At 38.8% G+C, this 17,427-nt stretch overlaps 1 protein-coding gene across 6 annotated transcripts in view; it reads right to left on the reverse strand.

The window, feature by feature from the left end:
- The window catches only part of ABCC4 (ATP binding cassette subfamily C member 4), a 141,321-nt gene that overhangs the window by 93,058 nt on the left and 30,836 nt on the right, over positions 1 to 17,427 (reverse strand). For 5 of the 6 annotated variants that reach the window (XM_059839227.1, XM_059839225.1, XM_059839228.1 and 2 more), the window contains 8 exons: positions 17,111 to 17,215; positions 12,769 to 12,858; positions 12,209 to 12,400; positions 10,575 to 10,669; positions 10,382 to 10,468; positions 4,138 to 4,234; positions 2,783 to 3,001; positions 761 to 901 (listed from right to left, as the gene is read on the reverse strand). In XM_059839227.1, the coding sequence (XP_059695210.1) occupies positions 761 to 901; positions 2,783 to 3,001; positions 4,138 to 4,234; positions 10,382 to 10,468; positions 10,575 to 10,669; positions 12,209 to 12,400; positions 12,769 to 12,858; positions 17,111 to 17,215 (1,026 nt within the window). The remainder of the gene's footprint in view (positions 1 to 760; positions 902 to 2,782; positions 3,002 to 4,137; positions 4,235 to 10,381; positions 10,469 to 10,574; positions 10,670 to 12,208; positions 12,401 to 12,768; positions 12,859 to 17,110; positions 17,216 to 17,427) is intronic. The other variant, XM_059839226.1, reaches the window with a different exon arrangement.

Below are 17,427 nucleotides of genomic sequence, written 5' to 3' on the forward strand. Positions count from 1 at the left end.
CTTTCCAACAGACTCAACTCAAGGACAAGCAAGAACTAAGATGTTAAAATATATAGACTATTTTTTTACAGCCAAGAAAAATAATTTCCATGACATGAATTTGAGCTTTCTCAGCAAGAAAAAAAGGTTCACGAAAGGTATCCTCACTCAGCCTCCTCAGCTCACCATTGCTTTCAGTAAGTTTGTAAATAACTTTGTTTAAAAAATCATTTATATACCTGCTACAGTCTGCATCACACAAAATATTTGCCTGTGCTCTTCCTTTCTTTCTCATTCTGCTAAACAGTGACCCTCCACCTAAACTTTTCACATGATCTGCACTTACCAACAGGTGAGCTGCTCTTTGAACTTCTGTCAGGCTCTGTCCTCCCACACAAAGTACATCTCTTTACCCTCCTCAACTGGAAACACTCTGACTGTTTTATAACACCACTTTTATTTACCTTATGATTTTCTTCTCTTTCTAAACAGAGTACACTGGCTTATAATTTTCATGGCATGCTGTCACCAAAATAATTATTTTAGTGAGGTATGAAAATTGTTGGAATAAGGATCAGTGCCAAGACCTCTCAATGCTGTACCAAAAATTCCATGCTGACACTTAGGTACGCTACAAAATTATTAAAGAACACTCAAACATTTTAGACTAAACGTTACAGCACCAAGCAGGCACTGTATTAAAAAAAAAAAATATAGAGGGGAAAAAGATCTCACAAACCCAAAATACATTCAATATTATTTGTGGCTTCCAACAACTTACCTGTGCCAAAATATTCAATAATAAGAGTATAAAAATCACAAAGTAGTTTGCTCCTGCAGTGAAGTATTTTCTGTAAACTTTAAAGTTTATTTTTCCCTCATGGCGACTCTCCTCTGGCACTGCAGCCAGGGCATTTTCACCCTGAAAGAAAGTCCACAGATTAAACCCCATCAACCTTGTAGTTACAGATTCAGACTAAGCCACTTGAAAGTCATGGTTCAGAATTAGCAAGCAATTAAACAAGGAGATAAAGTGATTATGCATATAGAAATTTTTAAATATCGAACTATAGCTATGACAAAAAAAATTAGTCGCAGTGCACTAATACTGAAAAATCCACTCTGCAAAGCAACACTTCAAGAATTTTATTTGCATTGGCTCACCAAATACACCACAACTTCATAAATAGCCAGAAATGTTTACTCTTACAACTATGTGGGTTCTTCTTTTCTTATACACTACATTCACTCATAACAGCTCCAGAAATTAAGGCCTTTACTCAGGGAAGACTCAGTTTTCAGAATGCAAATATGGGCAACCTTTCCTTTCCAGAAAAGCATTTAAATTAAATACTCTTCTACAAGTGTGTACCATAATCAACTAATATATACCCAAGACTTACAAATTATCAATAAAGTTCTAATCATCTCCTTGTAAATACAAACAAAGCATCTGTTAATAGGGAAAATAAGTAAAATGACAAATGGGAAGTCATAGTAAGCAAACAATGGATGGGGAACGCTAAAAAACAGAGAAGGAAAAAATGATATAGGCATAAAGAAGTTAAAAGAACTATACAAACTAATAAAATCAGGATTTTTTTTTATTTTTACAGTATATGCAATAAAAAACTAGTGTCAGTTCAGTGGATTTGTAACAGCTGATTTTGTTGCCACAAGACATGGCTGTACAAGAGCAGTGGAATCAAGAGACCTGACGGACACAAAAAGAGAGATCCAACCCACTAATCCATAAAAGGTGAGAAGCCTATCTTTGCTTTTTGTTTCTCCAGCCACCACACCTTCCCACTTCTCCCCAGAGGTTTGGTACACCTCCAGAAATTTAGGAGAATTTAAGACTGGAATTGCCACTGGGGCATTAATAATGTAAGTTTACTGCTCTGGAGCATAAAACCATTCCTCAAAAAGGCATTAAAAAGTCTGTAGCTTTTTTTTTTTTTTTTTTTAATCTCACTGCTTTTCATCATAGAGAAGAAATATAGATAATATATACCCACAGCATAGGGATGACAATCATCAGGGACATACAGGGAATGCTTGGTCCATGGATGCAGTGCTAGCACAAGCCTAGCAGGGTTACAGGGAGCCTGCACTGTTTGGTGCAAATGCAAACACACCAGCAGAAGGCAACCTCTGGCACAGAAACTTCAGGGCTGCTTTTGCATTGGGCAGGCTGAGATAAGGAGGCACCTGGAAGTCACACTGGCACCATACAAAGCCTTCTGTTTTCACCAACAAAAGGGCTGGAGAGAGCAAGGCAGCAGTGTCCCAGGATCACCCCCGCAGGGCCAGCTCAAGATCATGTGGGTATGTTTATGGGTATGTTGATGCCAGCTATGCAAACACTGACTTTGCATAAAGCCACAGCTCCTACATGCACTTCCCAGAGCTCAGGACTTCAGGGAAAGTGTTCATTTCAGTTCAACACTGCACAAACACACCCAGTACAGTGGGACCGGCCCTTTAAAGCACTGCTGTCAGAGGACAGGCTGAAAGAAGCACAGTGTGGTGGCTCTGGACTCACACAAGGAATGCTCCCAGCACCCAGCAGAGCTGATGCTGAACTGCACAGACCGACTCTGCTGGGCTTGAACAGCACCACGCTGAGCTGTGAGCTGCCAGCCAAGCACAGCCAGGCAGGTTCTCCACAGGCGAGCTCTCACCTGATAAGGCAATTCAGTAACCCCTGAAATCCCAACGCTGCAGGGAAAGCCCAGATCAAAATTTAAGTTAAAAACCAGCCAGACAAGAATCAAGACACCTCTCTCCTCTGAGCACTCACAGGTGGCTGTTCCATGGCTCCATCTTTCTGCGAGTGGACGGACGAATCCTGGGACAAGGCAGAGGACTCCGAGAAGGTTCGGTTCCGGGCAGACTTCAGGTTGGGGGTTCCTGGAACTGACAGCTGTTCTACCACCTCCTCATCTTTTTTCAAAAGGGAAGCAAAGTCGATGCCAGATCTCAGGAACTCTGCATAGGTACCTTTCCCCACCATTTTACCCTACAATCAATATAAACTTTTAGTACCTTCGTTATATACTTTCCATAAAGGACAATTTTTCTTACCTGTCCTCGCTACCTCTGGGGTTCTGCAGCTGCTGGGCACACATCCCACTGCAGTACCTGAGCTGAAGCCTCTATGAGTTCCTCACTTAGAGGAGCAGAAACAAGCTCTTTAAGCTCTGACCAGCCACCTTGTAGCAGCTAAGAGGGCCAACAAACAAACAGGATGAGAACAGCCCCAGTTACAGCCAGGGGAGAATCACTTCCCTGGAGAAGCTGTGGGACATGCCAAACCATGCAGCTTTAGGACAACCTGTTAAACCACACACACAACCATCAGTCTTTTGATATTGCTCCATCCCAGGGGTAAACACCATCTCCATTTTCTGATCCTCACAGAACCTTTCAAGGAGCAACACTGACCATGTCCACATTTCTTTCAGCTCTACCACAAACTCATTTCTCAAGAGCTCCTGAAACTTTTAAAGCAATCTGAATGGAAAGAAAAAGAGGGACAGTGCCCTTTTTTGCACCATTGTGATGCATCAAAAGTAATTTCAAATATTTCACTACTCAGCCTTAAAAAAAACCCAAGAAAAAAAGCCCCAACTGCAGTCCTTGCCTTTCCCCTCTGCCTCTCAGTATCTGGTACAATGAAGATGGGAAGGAACCAGCTGTACTGAAGGCATGCTCATTCTCAAAGGCATCTGAGACTATTTCTCAGCCTTAATTTAAAAATTGATTTGTTGCAAAATTAACACAGTTCTTAATTCACACAGAAGTGTAAGCAACAAGGACAAAAGCAAAGCATTGACACAGTCTCAGAGTATATTAAATTTGATGCAAGGGAAGGCTAAAACTTTATTTCAAACCAGACAAAGTGTTTGAAGAAATAAGTATTATTAATGCAAGATTATTTACATGCATTATAAAATTCAGAAACAGATTTTTCAGGGAAGGTACTCCAAGAAAAATCAACTTATTAATAACTGTAAAACTTAAAAACCATATGTAGTCATAAGTAGATAAAAAATATATTTACGAACTAAAAATTAAAATCTGACTTTTTTTTTTCCATTCTTATATTAAAAAGGATAATTTAAAAGTGTAAGTATAGACACTGAAATCACTTACATCCTTTAAAATTAGAATCTGATGTGCAGCACGGAGATATTGCAACTGGTGAGTGACCAAAACAGAAATCTTCTGATTTAAGGCCTGACAAATACATCTGCAAAGAGATTGAAAGATTATTTAAAATTAAATATCCTAAAAGATTTAACTTATTTCTGGAAAACCTCTTCTATTCAATTTCTCAGTTTTTAAAAAAAGAAGAAGACCATGCTTACTAGATTTACAAAAACTATATAAAACCTTAACAAAACATGTTCCTCATTTAATTCTTAAGTTTTCAAGGCAGGGAAAAGATATAATTATTTCTGGTCTGCAAAAAAAGAGAAGGCAATAAGACATTTCATTAAAGTTGTCTTAAATATTCTTGCAACAAATGTACATGTCATAAGCTGAATTGCAAAGAGAGTATTTAAAAAAAATATTCTAAAGGAAAGAGAAAGGAGGGCAAGATACTGTAGAAAATTATGGAGAAATACAGCCAATAAAATTATCTCTTCGAGAGAAGCTTTCAGACCAGCTTTAACACTGAGCCACAGAGACTCTTCTGGAGAATTACACAGTACTACTGATTTAAGAAAAAAACCCCAAAACATTCCAAAATAGTCCCTGAGTGTTTCTTTTTCTAACTGCTCCACTAAGGCTTAGTTTCATCATCCATCTACTTTTAGAAGTACTGCTCTGTATAACTGAAGAACAACAACAAGGTGAAAAGCCCGGTTCTAAGTGAATCACGATCTGATAGTGTGTCCCTTTCTCCCTGATGATACAGAGAACACAAGGAAAACCTTCTCAGCAGAGCATGTAACTGGTCCAAGAGTTCAGATATCTGCTGGAGCCAGCCTAGCACTGCCACAACCTTTTTACCTGCCTTTTCAAACCCAGATAATTCACCTTCCCTGGGACTGTCCACTACTCTTCAGAGGCACACTTTGTTAGACTGTGGGCACACTTCATGCATGACAACAGGACAAACTGCTGCACCAACTCCAGTCACCACTGTCCCATTTATTACATGCACAAGCACATGCACACCTGTGCACACAGTCACACCAGATCCAGACAGAGAACACCCAAAGGTTCTTCAGCCTCTCCTGAGTACAAGAAAAAGCGAGATGAAGGGACTATGAAAGCTGTATCCTCTTCCCCAACTGAGAATCAATTTAAACGTAAAAATGTTCCTGGCAAAAGTTAAATGGGTTCTTCTCCATGTTTAAGCTAAACAGAAATTTCAACACCCTTGAAAATGTATTCCAGGGACAAACTACCCTTGCCATTATAATTTTTTTCCTCTGAAGTTCAAGTTTATGTCCTTTGGTGCAATTTCAATCCATTACATCCCCAAGGGCCCCTAGACCAGTTCATTCCGGTGTACAAGGTCCCTTCATACTTGAAGTCCTCCAGACAGGAAAGAAAAACCAATAAAAGTAATAAAGAAGTCTCCCAAATAAACTTTTCTTTTAAGTTGCAGATAGCTTTCTATTTTGCCACCCTACCCTGGACACCTGAATGTTCCTGACTACCTACACTGGAGTATGAAGCTGATCATTTTTTGAAGGGCACAAAATTGAAACATTATTTCAGCTGAGACCTTACATGTTCAAACCATAACAGGAGTATTATTTTACCTGTACTGCCACATATAGTACTAGTCATAAATCCCAAGGTGCCATTTCCTTAACAAGAGCATGACATTACTGAGTCATACTGGGTTTGTCATCTACAACACTCTACACCTCCTTTTCCACACTGCTGATCCCTGCTCATTGTACCTTCATGGACTCAACACCTGGCACTTTACCCAGCTGCACGCACCTAATAATTCACATCCCATAGCCAAAACTTCACAAGTATCTGTTTCCAGAACAGCCTTTAGTGTTGCCTGGTTTTCCATCACCTAAAAATGTACCATCAATGACCTTCATACACCATCTGAAATACCAGAATCAGGACAGACCTCTCTAGAAATTACACCCTTCTGATTCAACAAAAAAAAGCAAAGAGTATTTTAAGTTAACAAACTTAAGCAACAGGATACTATAATCCATTTGAAAAACCCACTGCACTTTGACAGCAAACTATACAAAATTAAAAAATAATTAGCTTGAGCTTTGATAGTGCAGAGCATGAAGCAGGAGACACTGAGAAAGGAGCCTACAGTAACACAGTGCTCCCCTGCACAGTCTTTGCACTTCATGCATACAAATCCTCATTTGTTCTTCCTTCCCTATCAGTTCTGCTTCTCTTTGAGACAAGTTTTTCTTCAATCTTTCTTTAAGTTTTTATCTCCAAGAACCAGCTTTCTTTCACCTCTGCAAAATGTCTCTTCTTTAATGATTCTACTTTCTTCCTTACCATTCTTTCTCCCTCTCCTTTTTGGAAGTTTAACTTTACTCTAGTTAATACTTATATTCGTTTCAATGAAAATAACCACTGAAATGAAATTAAAGCACATGCAGATGTGCTCACAGGCATAAACCCTTTGTTACATTCATTTACTTCCTACACTTGTTTTCCTCTTCCTTCTGTTTAAATTTAAGCAGTTTAGGGAGAATGATCCCCCTTAGTTTTATACATTTCAAAATTTACAAAATTTTTAAAAAAAGTGAGTTATGATTGCCAGAGACAAAAACCCCACACACCCTACACATTCTACTCTGCTGTCTCTTTTTCTACTCTGCTGCTTCTGCTTCTATGCCTACCCTGACAATCATTTATCTCCATCCCATGACTAGTCCCAGCCACGCATGAATATGACTGGTCCACAGAAGCCACTGACCTATTCCAGGCACCAGGTAGCACTGGATGGCTGGAGAAAGTACATAGGGAGATGCTTCCTATGGCACCCATTTCCAGCTTCCAGAGTCCATGTATTAGGAACTTTCTGAGCCAGAGATCCCGGTGTCTGTGAATTTTTTATGTGAATTCTGTCCGACACTAGGAATGATGTGCATACCAGTCCCAAGAACCATCACAACTTTAGGTCCTTTAGGTCTTAAAAGATTCCTAAACTGTCCTGCAACTCTGTCTACTCTCACAAGCACAGAGGAGAAAGAGAAAGAAATCAGGCTTATCATCAACTGAGAATGGCATACAGCTCCTCTCACTGAAAAAGATACACGGGAAGTAACAATACCTAGAGAAAGCCCCAATAGACTGATGAAATATAAATCTCACTCTTAAAAACATGACTTTGGAGTCAATACCGCTGGTGGGACACAATTTTATCTCTAAAGGTGATCTGAAACCATATAATCTATAGCAATATATAGATAAAAAGGGAGAGTAGGAAATTCCTTGAGATCCAAGTGCAATTGAAGGATTTTCTTAGAAATCCCCATCTGCTCCAAACTTCACCATACAAAGAAATGTCCTACTGGATCTGTGATGGCTGTCCCTCATTTTGAAAGCAGAGGTCTCAAAATGTCAGCTTTCTTAAAAGTGAATTAAAAGCTATATTTATTTAAATAAATATAAAACAAAGGCATCTTTTCCTATCCAAATACAAATATGTAAAAAAACATACAACTCTACTGGCAACCCCCCACTGGAAAAAGGCTGAAGCATGCCTACTATTAACTATTGAGAACTCACAGGAAAAAAGGCAACAAATAACACAAAAATAGAAAATCTTCAGTTAATATCTTCCAAGGAATCTGACCAGAAAAGAGAAATTAATTGAAAAACTGCCTTTATCTACTCCATCATCCACAGAATGACTTGTCTGAATCAAGAAGAAATTCTTAAGAGCCAAAGTCCTTTATTAATAATATCATGGTCTGTTTTCCCACCGGAGCTGTGCTACTTGCATTCTTTCTCATTTGAAAGTATTTATATATTTTAAACTACTTACTGCAGTAGCTGAATAAAACACAGAAAAGCAGCAAATGCAACGAACCAGCCATAGCTTTGGGGAATTACTAGGAACATACCTACCTTTGTAAACAAACACATAGACTAGACACTTGTGGAAAAAAAATAAACTTTAACACAAAACTGCAAGAAAAAAAAGAGCTAGTGAACTGAACAATATCCACTTCAGATTCTCATTAAAAAATCCCCTGTTTCTTCCATCTCACCCATTGTTTTAAGCCTCGTGGTTTGGACTCCTGGGGGAGCAGCCTGCCTGAAGTGGTGTTTTGGACATTCCTCAGCACCATGTTCTAAGAAATCATTCTTGCCCAAGTGCTCTCTGTCTTCTCCACATTTCTAGCACTACTCAGGAAGCACTAAAGTACATGCCTTGCCTTGTTTCTCAAAGCAACTCACTGAACATAATGCTCACCCCACTACCCCCAGTACCTTTACAGATTCCATGTAAGCCTCAGAAGACAACTTCTGTTTGTAAACCTCCCCCTAAAATCTTGTATAGGGAGGCACTGCTCAGTTTTCCTTCTCAGTACTACTCCACCCAGCCCATTTTCTAAAAAATGCTTTTATTCTACTTCTTTGTGTTTTGCTCAATCTGATCTGGAGTTGTGAGAAAAAATGAAAGTACAGAAAGAACCCCAGCTACTTGTCTGAGTTTCAAATTCTCTGAGATAACCTCCTAATTCCTTCTCATCTTCACACGCTTATCAGCAAAACACAGTGCAATGGCTTCTATCTCCTTTATGGTTTTGCACATGCAAAAATCCACACTTCCAGGTCTGCAGTAGAATGTAGATGCTGCCAGTGTCACAGCTCACACGAGAAGCAGAGCAAGCTGAAGAGGCAGCCTGACCTCCTTCACAAGGCACCGTGGTACTTTCTCGTCTCCCTCTTCATGAAGAGACCTTAAGACTTCAGGGAGAGACAGGTTAACAGCTCAGGTGGGTGCACTTTCAGAACCCAGGCACTGATACAGTCAGATGCTGGAGATGCAGAAAGATCTTGTGCAGAAACAGAAAAGCAGCAGCTGAAGCCCAGAAAGCTTCAACAGGCATTAAAGAAATCTGACAGCACACGAACTACAGAGGTGATGAACTCCATCTATCAGTCGTGGCAGCTGAAAAACGAAAGTAAAGCCCACGCACCCTAAAACTCTTACTCCATACTAGCAGACAGAAACAAACAATGGCCTTTTGAAAACATCAGTAAAATAAAGCAGCATGTTAAAGGGGTTTCAGAGGGTCCAGATTTGAAACTGCAAACATCAACAGGATGTACAACTTTCAAATTTAGATACTAAAAGTTTCCCCTGTATGGGGAAAAAAGAACATTCAGGCAACTTCTACTCAGTGCAATTTCTATGACCATTTCTGCAAGTTTTTATGATTATCTAGGGAAGGACAGGAGAGAACAATAGTAAAACCAAATTAATTCATGTATTTGGAGCATGGAATTCAAAGGATGCAAATATGCTAAACAAAACACATTTACTGAAGGCCTCAACCAAAGACCACTGAATTTCATCAACAGAAGCTCCTCCTTCTAGTAAATTCCAGATTATGCCTTTTAACACAGAGCTGCAAGCTGTGAAGAAGTAAGGACAAAACACTGGTTGGGACTAACCAAATTATTCTGATACTCACCTATGTGCCTTAGATTACACAGTTTTAGAGGGATGGAGAAGAAACTCACTGAAAAGAGAACCTGACTTTTAATGAACACTCTCCTGTTTCTTTGGAAATGGGGGAAGGTCCAATACCCCTCTCTTACATAGTAAACTTGTACATTCTCTTTCCCTCTATTTCTGCTCTCTGCTGTCTACTCTGCAGGCCACATGCCCTGTTTCACCTACCCAAGAGAAATTTCAAGAATTAAAATTAAGAATTATTCAACAGTTTAAGACAGTTCTGTCCTCTCCTTTAGTCACCTGAGTTAAGTGCTTATTACTAGCAAGTAAAGTTGTAGCAAACTAAGAAGAGGTTTAAAATCCCACCCCATTTTATTCTTCACTCAGTACTAATATTTATAAACTCCATTATTCATAAACCCCATGAGATTACAGTACTCATGTATGAAACTTGACATTTTCCTTAAGAAAATGGCACATATGCCTTTAAGAATATTTCTATTTATAATATCTTCAAAACAGATTTTTACAGGGCTTTCAAAAATAAAGAACAAAATCAACAAAACACAGAGCAGAACAAAAATACTCTGTATCTTCCAATTACATAAAATAGGGGAAAAACAAATCAGAAAATGAATGTACAAAGTTTTGTGAAGAAATCCATCTCCTCAGAAATGCCTTCTCAAGTTTTTTGATAAGGAATTACAATATAAAAGTTGCATTTTCTATTAAAATAAAGCAGTAACATACTTTTCAAACAAATGTCTTCCAACTTCAGCATCTACTGCACTCAGTGGATCATCCAAAAGATAGATGTCTGCATCTTGATACACGGCTCTAAAAGGTTTAAAGAAATGCCAATAAAGCAAAGTCTTACATTAGTTTACTTCAGTCACTGGAATCTGACAGTTTATAAATTTTAGAAACAGCAAAAACCACTAGCCTGGCCAGATTTACACGGGCCTTCTGCCCCCCACTCAGAGTAGCTCCACGATCTCCTATCACTGTTAGGTCACCATTCGCCAGTAATTCCAAGTCCTGTAAACGTGAAAGAACAGATAAAAATATTTTTTAAATCATTTTAACTTCAAACACTGACAAAGCTGTTTCAATGTAACATTTCTTATTTGAAAAGTATTAATGTAACACATTAAAATATAAGATTTCATACTAAGTGTAATATCTGCAGTTACTTTTTGACTCTATACTTTCAGCAAAAGGTAATTGAGAAAGCAGAAAAAATAGATGAGATCCTAAAGTTCACTTTTTCTACAGCTGTGCCAGAGGAAAGTGCACTACTACCCCTAGTCTTACAAGGAGTATTTATTGGTGATTCAGAAAATAAAATAAAATACTAAAAAGTCTAACAGTAAATTTATTAGTTTTTATTTGAACAAAATTAGCTGTCACAAAAATAAAATCTGCACTAACTATTATCGGTAAATTATCTTGCCACCATCCCTAAAAACTGCATTGGTTTTATTCTTACTGCAATGTAGTCAAGAAAAATAACTACATCATTCATCACACAGATTTCCTTAATTTGGGACTTCAGGACTGTGGATAAGACAACAAAATTACACAGTGCTCTATGTCATATTACCATATTTCCTTTTCAGGAAATACAGAAGTTTTACATTAAGCTACAAAACATATTCTGAAAGCTTATTCACAGCTTTTATAAGACACATAAATTTGCAAGAAAACTATGAAAGCAAATCTACCATCAATATGAAGTGGGGATTTTTAAAATGCTGTTTGCTGTCTTCTAAAGTCATTAAAGCCTTAAGTTTAGACAACAGCATGACTGAATATCAGCAGGAGACACTAAAGTCTACCTGCCGAGTGTAAAAATCTTGCAGAAAATGTTCACTACAGTAACCATCTGCTTTTCACCTGTGTCACTGCTGACAGAAATATCATAACATGCTGTACAAAACCTTTTTAGCTGCCAAGCAAAATGTCTGTTTCTTGACAAATCTGGCTTAATCCTCTTCTGTATCTCATGTCACAAACTCCTTTGCACACAAACCTTTCAAATATATTTTTTCATAAAACTACTTGGGTTCAGCAAGTTCTCCAGTACATAGCCCTAAGGTTCTTTTGATAGCTGTTTGCAATGCATAATATACAGCAAACACAACATTTCTTTCAAAGGAAAGCATATAGGATATTTATAAAACAAAAATCATAGGATATTTATGAAACAAAAATCACAAAGAGTGCTAGCTTCATCATTTGTTTTCTGCCTCTTACTGCATTTGCACACACCCCTACCATAATACACATTAAAAACGGCTAAAATGTAATTATGAAACAAAATAATAGGGAACAGCTTTTCCCAAATTTGTCAGTGTTTCACACATGCTATACTTCCCCCTAGTGTAAGTTTTGGGAATTAGAAGAGGATCCCTTATACAAGGATAGCAAAAATAATTACACATTTCTGATGAGCAACGAGAGTTTGCTACTTATAACAATTCCATATGTCGTACATTGCAGCCTGTACCACAGGCCTGAAAGAACACTACAATAAAAATAACAATGGAAAGAAAATACACAAAGAGAAAGCCTTACCTTTTTAAGAGCACAGACTTTTAAAACATTTTCGTATTTTTCTTTCTCATATTCCTTGTCAAACAGTATATTACTTCTTACAGTGCCAGAAAACACCCAAGGCTGCTGTGAAACATAGGCAATTCTTCCAGTAACATTTATCGAACCCTTGTCTTTAGGCAGCTCACCAAGTATGGCACTTAAGAGAGAAGACTGGAAAAGATTAAAAAAAAAATAAAGTAAAAATTTAAAAGTTTGGTTGCACTAAAGATATCACAGAGACTGGGCAGTGTTTACTACCATGATGGCCTATTTCACCTTGTGTCTCAAACTACTGCTAACAGCAGAAAAGCACTAGTACCCTTTTCATGCAGTCATGAAGCAACACACAAAATACTGTTAGGCTCCACAGGACCTTCTGCCCACCCAGAAGGACATGGGCTTATCTTGAATGCCAGTATTCTGATGCAGAATGTATGATCATACACATTATACACAGGAATTGTATATTTCCAGGTTTCTAGTTTTCACATTTAATAGACTCAAAAGCCTCATGAGATGGTGTAAATATTAAGACTTACTTTTCCAGCTCCTACAGGACCAATCACAGCCAGCAACTCCCCTCGTCTGACAGTAAAGGATATCTGCTGAAGTGTTGGGGTTTCTAAACTCTGGGGATTTGAGAAAAAAGTCAGGATCTCTAGCAATGAAATATAAACCATCAAAATAAGTATTTAGAAACAGAAAACAGTGTGCATACATCACTATAACCTACCAGTCCCTATGCCCACCATATTTTCAGGCATATGATTTTTGCCTCTTCAGTAATTCACAAATACTTTTGAAAGACCCTCATCCTTCACCACGAACACGCAACCCAGCTAAAACAGCATTCAAGGAATAAGGAGGCCAAAGGCAGCAGAAGCAGGGCTTCCTCAGAGCCCACATATCTGGGTGGCAGCCTCAGGAACACAAGCTCTGTGTGGCCACCACACCAGCATTCCCAGCCCCAGCACAACACACTCAGCCACTCTGAGCGCACAGATAAATGGGGAGCTGAGGCTCTCAGAGCCTCAGGAAAGCCAGGGCTGTGTTTGCTCTAGTCAAGGCTCTACCCAAAGTAAAACCATAAAAATGCCATTTGATTTTACACAACTTCATCTTGTATACTGGATATTCTTTCTTACTATCCTAGGAGTGTCTGTTTAATATTCCTTTCTAGTATGCCTATCCTTTAAGTTATGGATGAGCTTATGTTGTACCTCTCCTCTCAAGGTTCCAAAAATGCCTAGATGTGGAAGGAAAGGATGCTCACGTCTTTAACAGCTATGCTAAACAGCAATTTCTAAGGACCTGGTGGAGCTCCCTCTCAATTAAGCAAAACACCTTTGTAATACAATCTTCCTTCACTTGCATCTTCACCCACACTAAGCATGACTGACACTAAAATACAAACAGTAAAATACATGCATTAAAAACCCCCAAAAGTACTTTGATTAAAGGACTAAACAAAAACTCAGCCTTAAGCTCCAAAAACAGAAGAGCAAGGTTAAAGAATACCTTAACATCTCCAGCCATCTTTTGAAGATCAAGGGGCTAAAAAGGCCACCACCATAACTCCACACAAAAGATGACAAAAGCCAAAAATGTTCAGGGACTGCAAAGGAGGAAGCCTGCAATTCATTTCCAATTATTTGGGAAGAAAGAGAAATCCAGTATCCATCCACATCTGGGATGGCTGGGACAGCTGGGATGGCACACACGTGCTCACTCGAGCCAGGAGAAATGGCTGGCAGGCAGCCCCGCTGCCAGAGCCCTGGGACACACTGCAGGAGATCCTCAGGTTGCCAGGAGCTGAACTCGGGCTCCTTGTGCAGCTCTGCTGAACCCCTTCTGCTGCCATTATGTATTTCCACAAGGTGGCACCAACGGGATTTCTTTCCCTTCCTCTGCACAACCCCACCACCGGCCCCAAGCAGCAGCACCTGACCGACCTCGAAGGTGATTCCTCTGCCCAGAGCACGCAGCTCAGGTGCTCACCCAAGTGCTAAGGTCAGGAGAACTGACCTTAGGGTAGCAAGCAAATTTATGACTGCCAAAGATTTTCTTTTTTTAACACAGCGTTTGTAGGAAGAGAACATATCTCTTCCTAAGTCAATGTCTGTACGGAAAAAATAAATAAGCTTTCAGACACACAGGCCCTTCCTCAGGCATCCAGAGGTTGTTCTTCTGTATTCACAGAAGTGCAAAGACATTTCCGCCCACATCAAAAACTTTAAAAAATATAACGTAAGAACCAAAAAACAATACAGAAAGATTTTTTACAATAATACAGAAAGATTTTTTACAATAATACAGAAAGATTTTTTACAACAATACAGAAAGTTTTTAAACTATTACTGCCATACTATACTTTAAAGCAATACTGGAAGTTATCACAGAGCCTACACAAAAGTAGTAATTCAAGCAAACAGCACAGCCACACACACCCCCCTAAGAAACACGGTATTTTTCCAAAATAGCATTCCTTATAATTAAAGAAAATTTGTCCTGAATTCACCACACCTATTTTAAGGCACTAAACTGAGGCACTTAAACTAGACTAATATTGCAGCTAAGTACACCTGACAGCACATTATCAGAAATGTACCAGCTCACCTGTGCCCTGTCAGCTTGCTGTGTCTCTAACTTTCCTCCTTCTGCCTAACCTTGCATGTGTTGTTTATGGGACTCAGCTATCAGAAAACTGATCTCATTAGAAGTGATTCCTTTTCTATTGCTTTATCCCTCCGAGCTGCTTCACCACAAGGTCACACAAACCAGCACTAACAACCAGCATAAGGGAGGCAACAGACAGAGAATGCAAGGCAGGACAAGGGGACACAAGAATGATCCCTTTGGGGGAACAACTCCTTAGGTGAGCTTGGGCAGACCTTACATATCCTACACACAAGAAAATAAAATAGTTCTGCCCACCTAAGGGACACAGAGATCATATAGTGCATGAAAGTACTATACTACTTAGGCTTCTCATGTAAGGACTAAAATCACAAGGGATAAATTTGGCCTCTGCTCAAATGCTGAGACTTTAAATCTGAAGTTGCCCAGTTGAGCAGACAGACTGTTCTGTAAATTCAAGGAACATCAGTAAAAAGCTGTACTGAAGAATCCCTAGTTCCATGCTGGTATCAGACTAGCCTGTGGTACTCAGATAACACTTGTCTAAGTAAAACAAGAGTGTGACCAGGAGTTAATTGGTTTTGTTTATCTTTTGAGAAACTGTAATACACCATGTTAGGCTGTTTTCCTAAAAGCGTAGATAATAATCCATTTTTTACATCAAGTGATTTTGGATTCATGCGTTGCTTCTTGATTGGTGTTTTTAGTATCGCTTTTGGCACACAATCTCTAAAAAATAAAAAAAAAATTATCCTCCTGCTGTAGAGTGTCTCTACAGACATCCAAAGTGTCTTGAGAAACTCAGTCAGGGTGGCAAGCTAAGCCTACTTCTCGACAAAGGACACATGTTTATAGCACTCCTTTCATAACTTGTCTCTATCAGAACTAACCATGTTTTTTCAGTGAGCAAGTCTATAAAATTATTTTGCATCATTTTAAGAGCCTATAGTAGAAACTTTCTAAGCAGATCTTAACAGTTCTGAGAGAAATGTTCTTCTCCCATGCACACTGCAATTAAATTTCAAAATGGAAGTTATATTAACAGTTTTGTCGATGGCTTGGTTTGGGGTTTGGTTTTAACTGAAGGAAAACCAGTAATTCCAGTCATGCTACCCTGCTTCATGCAATAAACAACTAATGAAAAAAAAAAGTGTTTTATGGGCACTTTATGCAACCATTTCCTGTAAATTGTTAATGGTGGTACCAAAGTCAGTTTGAGAAGAAAACAAAGATTAGGCAATACACTGCATTTTGCATTAGAATGCATTCACAACCTTTCATATCTATTAATTTTTAAAAGCTTGGTCAATGCCTCAGAAATACTGATGCCACAGAGAAGTCTGAGAAAGTACAGCAGAATAAAATAGCAATATTTTGCAGCTACGTAGCTACAAGCAGGTAGATCCTCACTTCATATGTTTTCACACCTTATCTTCCTTGGGACACAGCACAGGCAGGGGAATAGGGCTTAGAAAGGGAAATATGTGATGTCTTATTTGCATTACATTTATATGCAAAAGTCATTTTGAGAGCTTCCAGCACTTGTAATGGAGACTGAGGTCTCTCCTGTGTGAGGATACTGCCAGGCTGCAATAGCACCAACAATTCCTCACAAATTGCTGCTTATCATAGCAATTAAAGTTTTAAAACAAACAGTCAACCCTTGCCTTTATTACATAAGAGAGATATATAATAAATTTATCACATGTTTATTGTCCCTTTTTCTAGCCATTTGGTGAGTTTGGTGCATTTTAAGCAGAAAAAAATGTGCAGCTGATCAGTCTCAAAATACAGAGCAATACATATGTGCTGACTCGTCCCTAAAGCTTTCAAACCTGTTGTGGTAAGTATAATATTGTACTGGTTCTAGACTAATGGACTGATCAAGCATTCAGTTCACAGAAAAAAACCCCACACAATAAGGCTGACCTTGCTGTGCTGTCTGTCCTTAATTCCAATTTAAGTACCTCAGCCACAATGTAGTGCTGCTTAATAAAAAGAGATATTTTCCCCGAGAAACACAAAGTTCTTCATTTAGTATTGTATTGAGAAATAGCTGCTTTTAAGATGCACTAGACAGTGTCTTCAGTACTATTCTACAGAGTTAGCTCAACATACTGAAAGGATTCTCAAACACAAAGGATGGAATACAAAGTATCAGCACACCACACATCCATACACACACTGCATTTCAGACTTTAAATGCTGGCAACATCAATATACTTAATTCGTAAGTAAATTTACCTTATCCCAAGAGCAAGTCAAATCCTGAACATGAAGAATGATATTTTCATTACTGCCATGCAGTTGTGGCTTGAAGTGTGAGACCTCATCAAGCATCAGAAAGTTCTGCAATAAAAGAAAAGCAGAGGATATTGCCTAAAGTGAGACTGAGAATGGGAAAGGAACACATTTTTTTGAAGGCAGCATACACAACATGAATTATGGGCTGGATAAAACAACCACAAACTGATCAAAGAATTGCATTTCCAAGGCAATGCACAACTACAGCAGTGTACCTGTAACTAGCCAGCTCTCCCTCCCAAAAAACTGCAGACTTA

This window comes from Haemorhous mexicanus, chromosome 2 (assembly GCF_027477595.1).
Source record: "Haemorhous mexicanus isolate bHaeMex1 chromosome 2, bHaeMex1.pri, whole genome shotgun sequence".
Lineage (NCBI taxonomy): Eukaryota > Metazoa > Chordata > Aves > Passeriformes > Fringillidae > Haemorhous > Haemorhous mexicanus.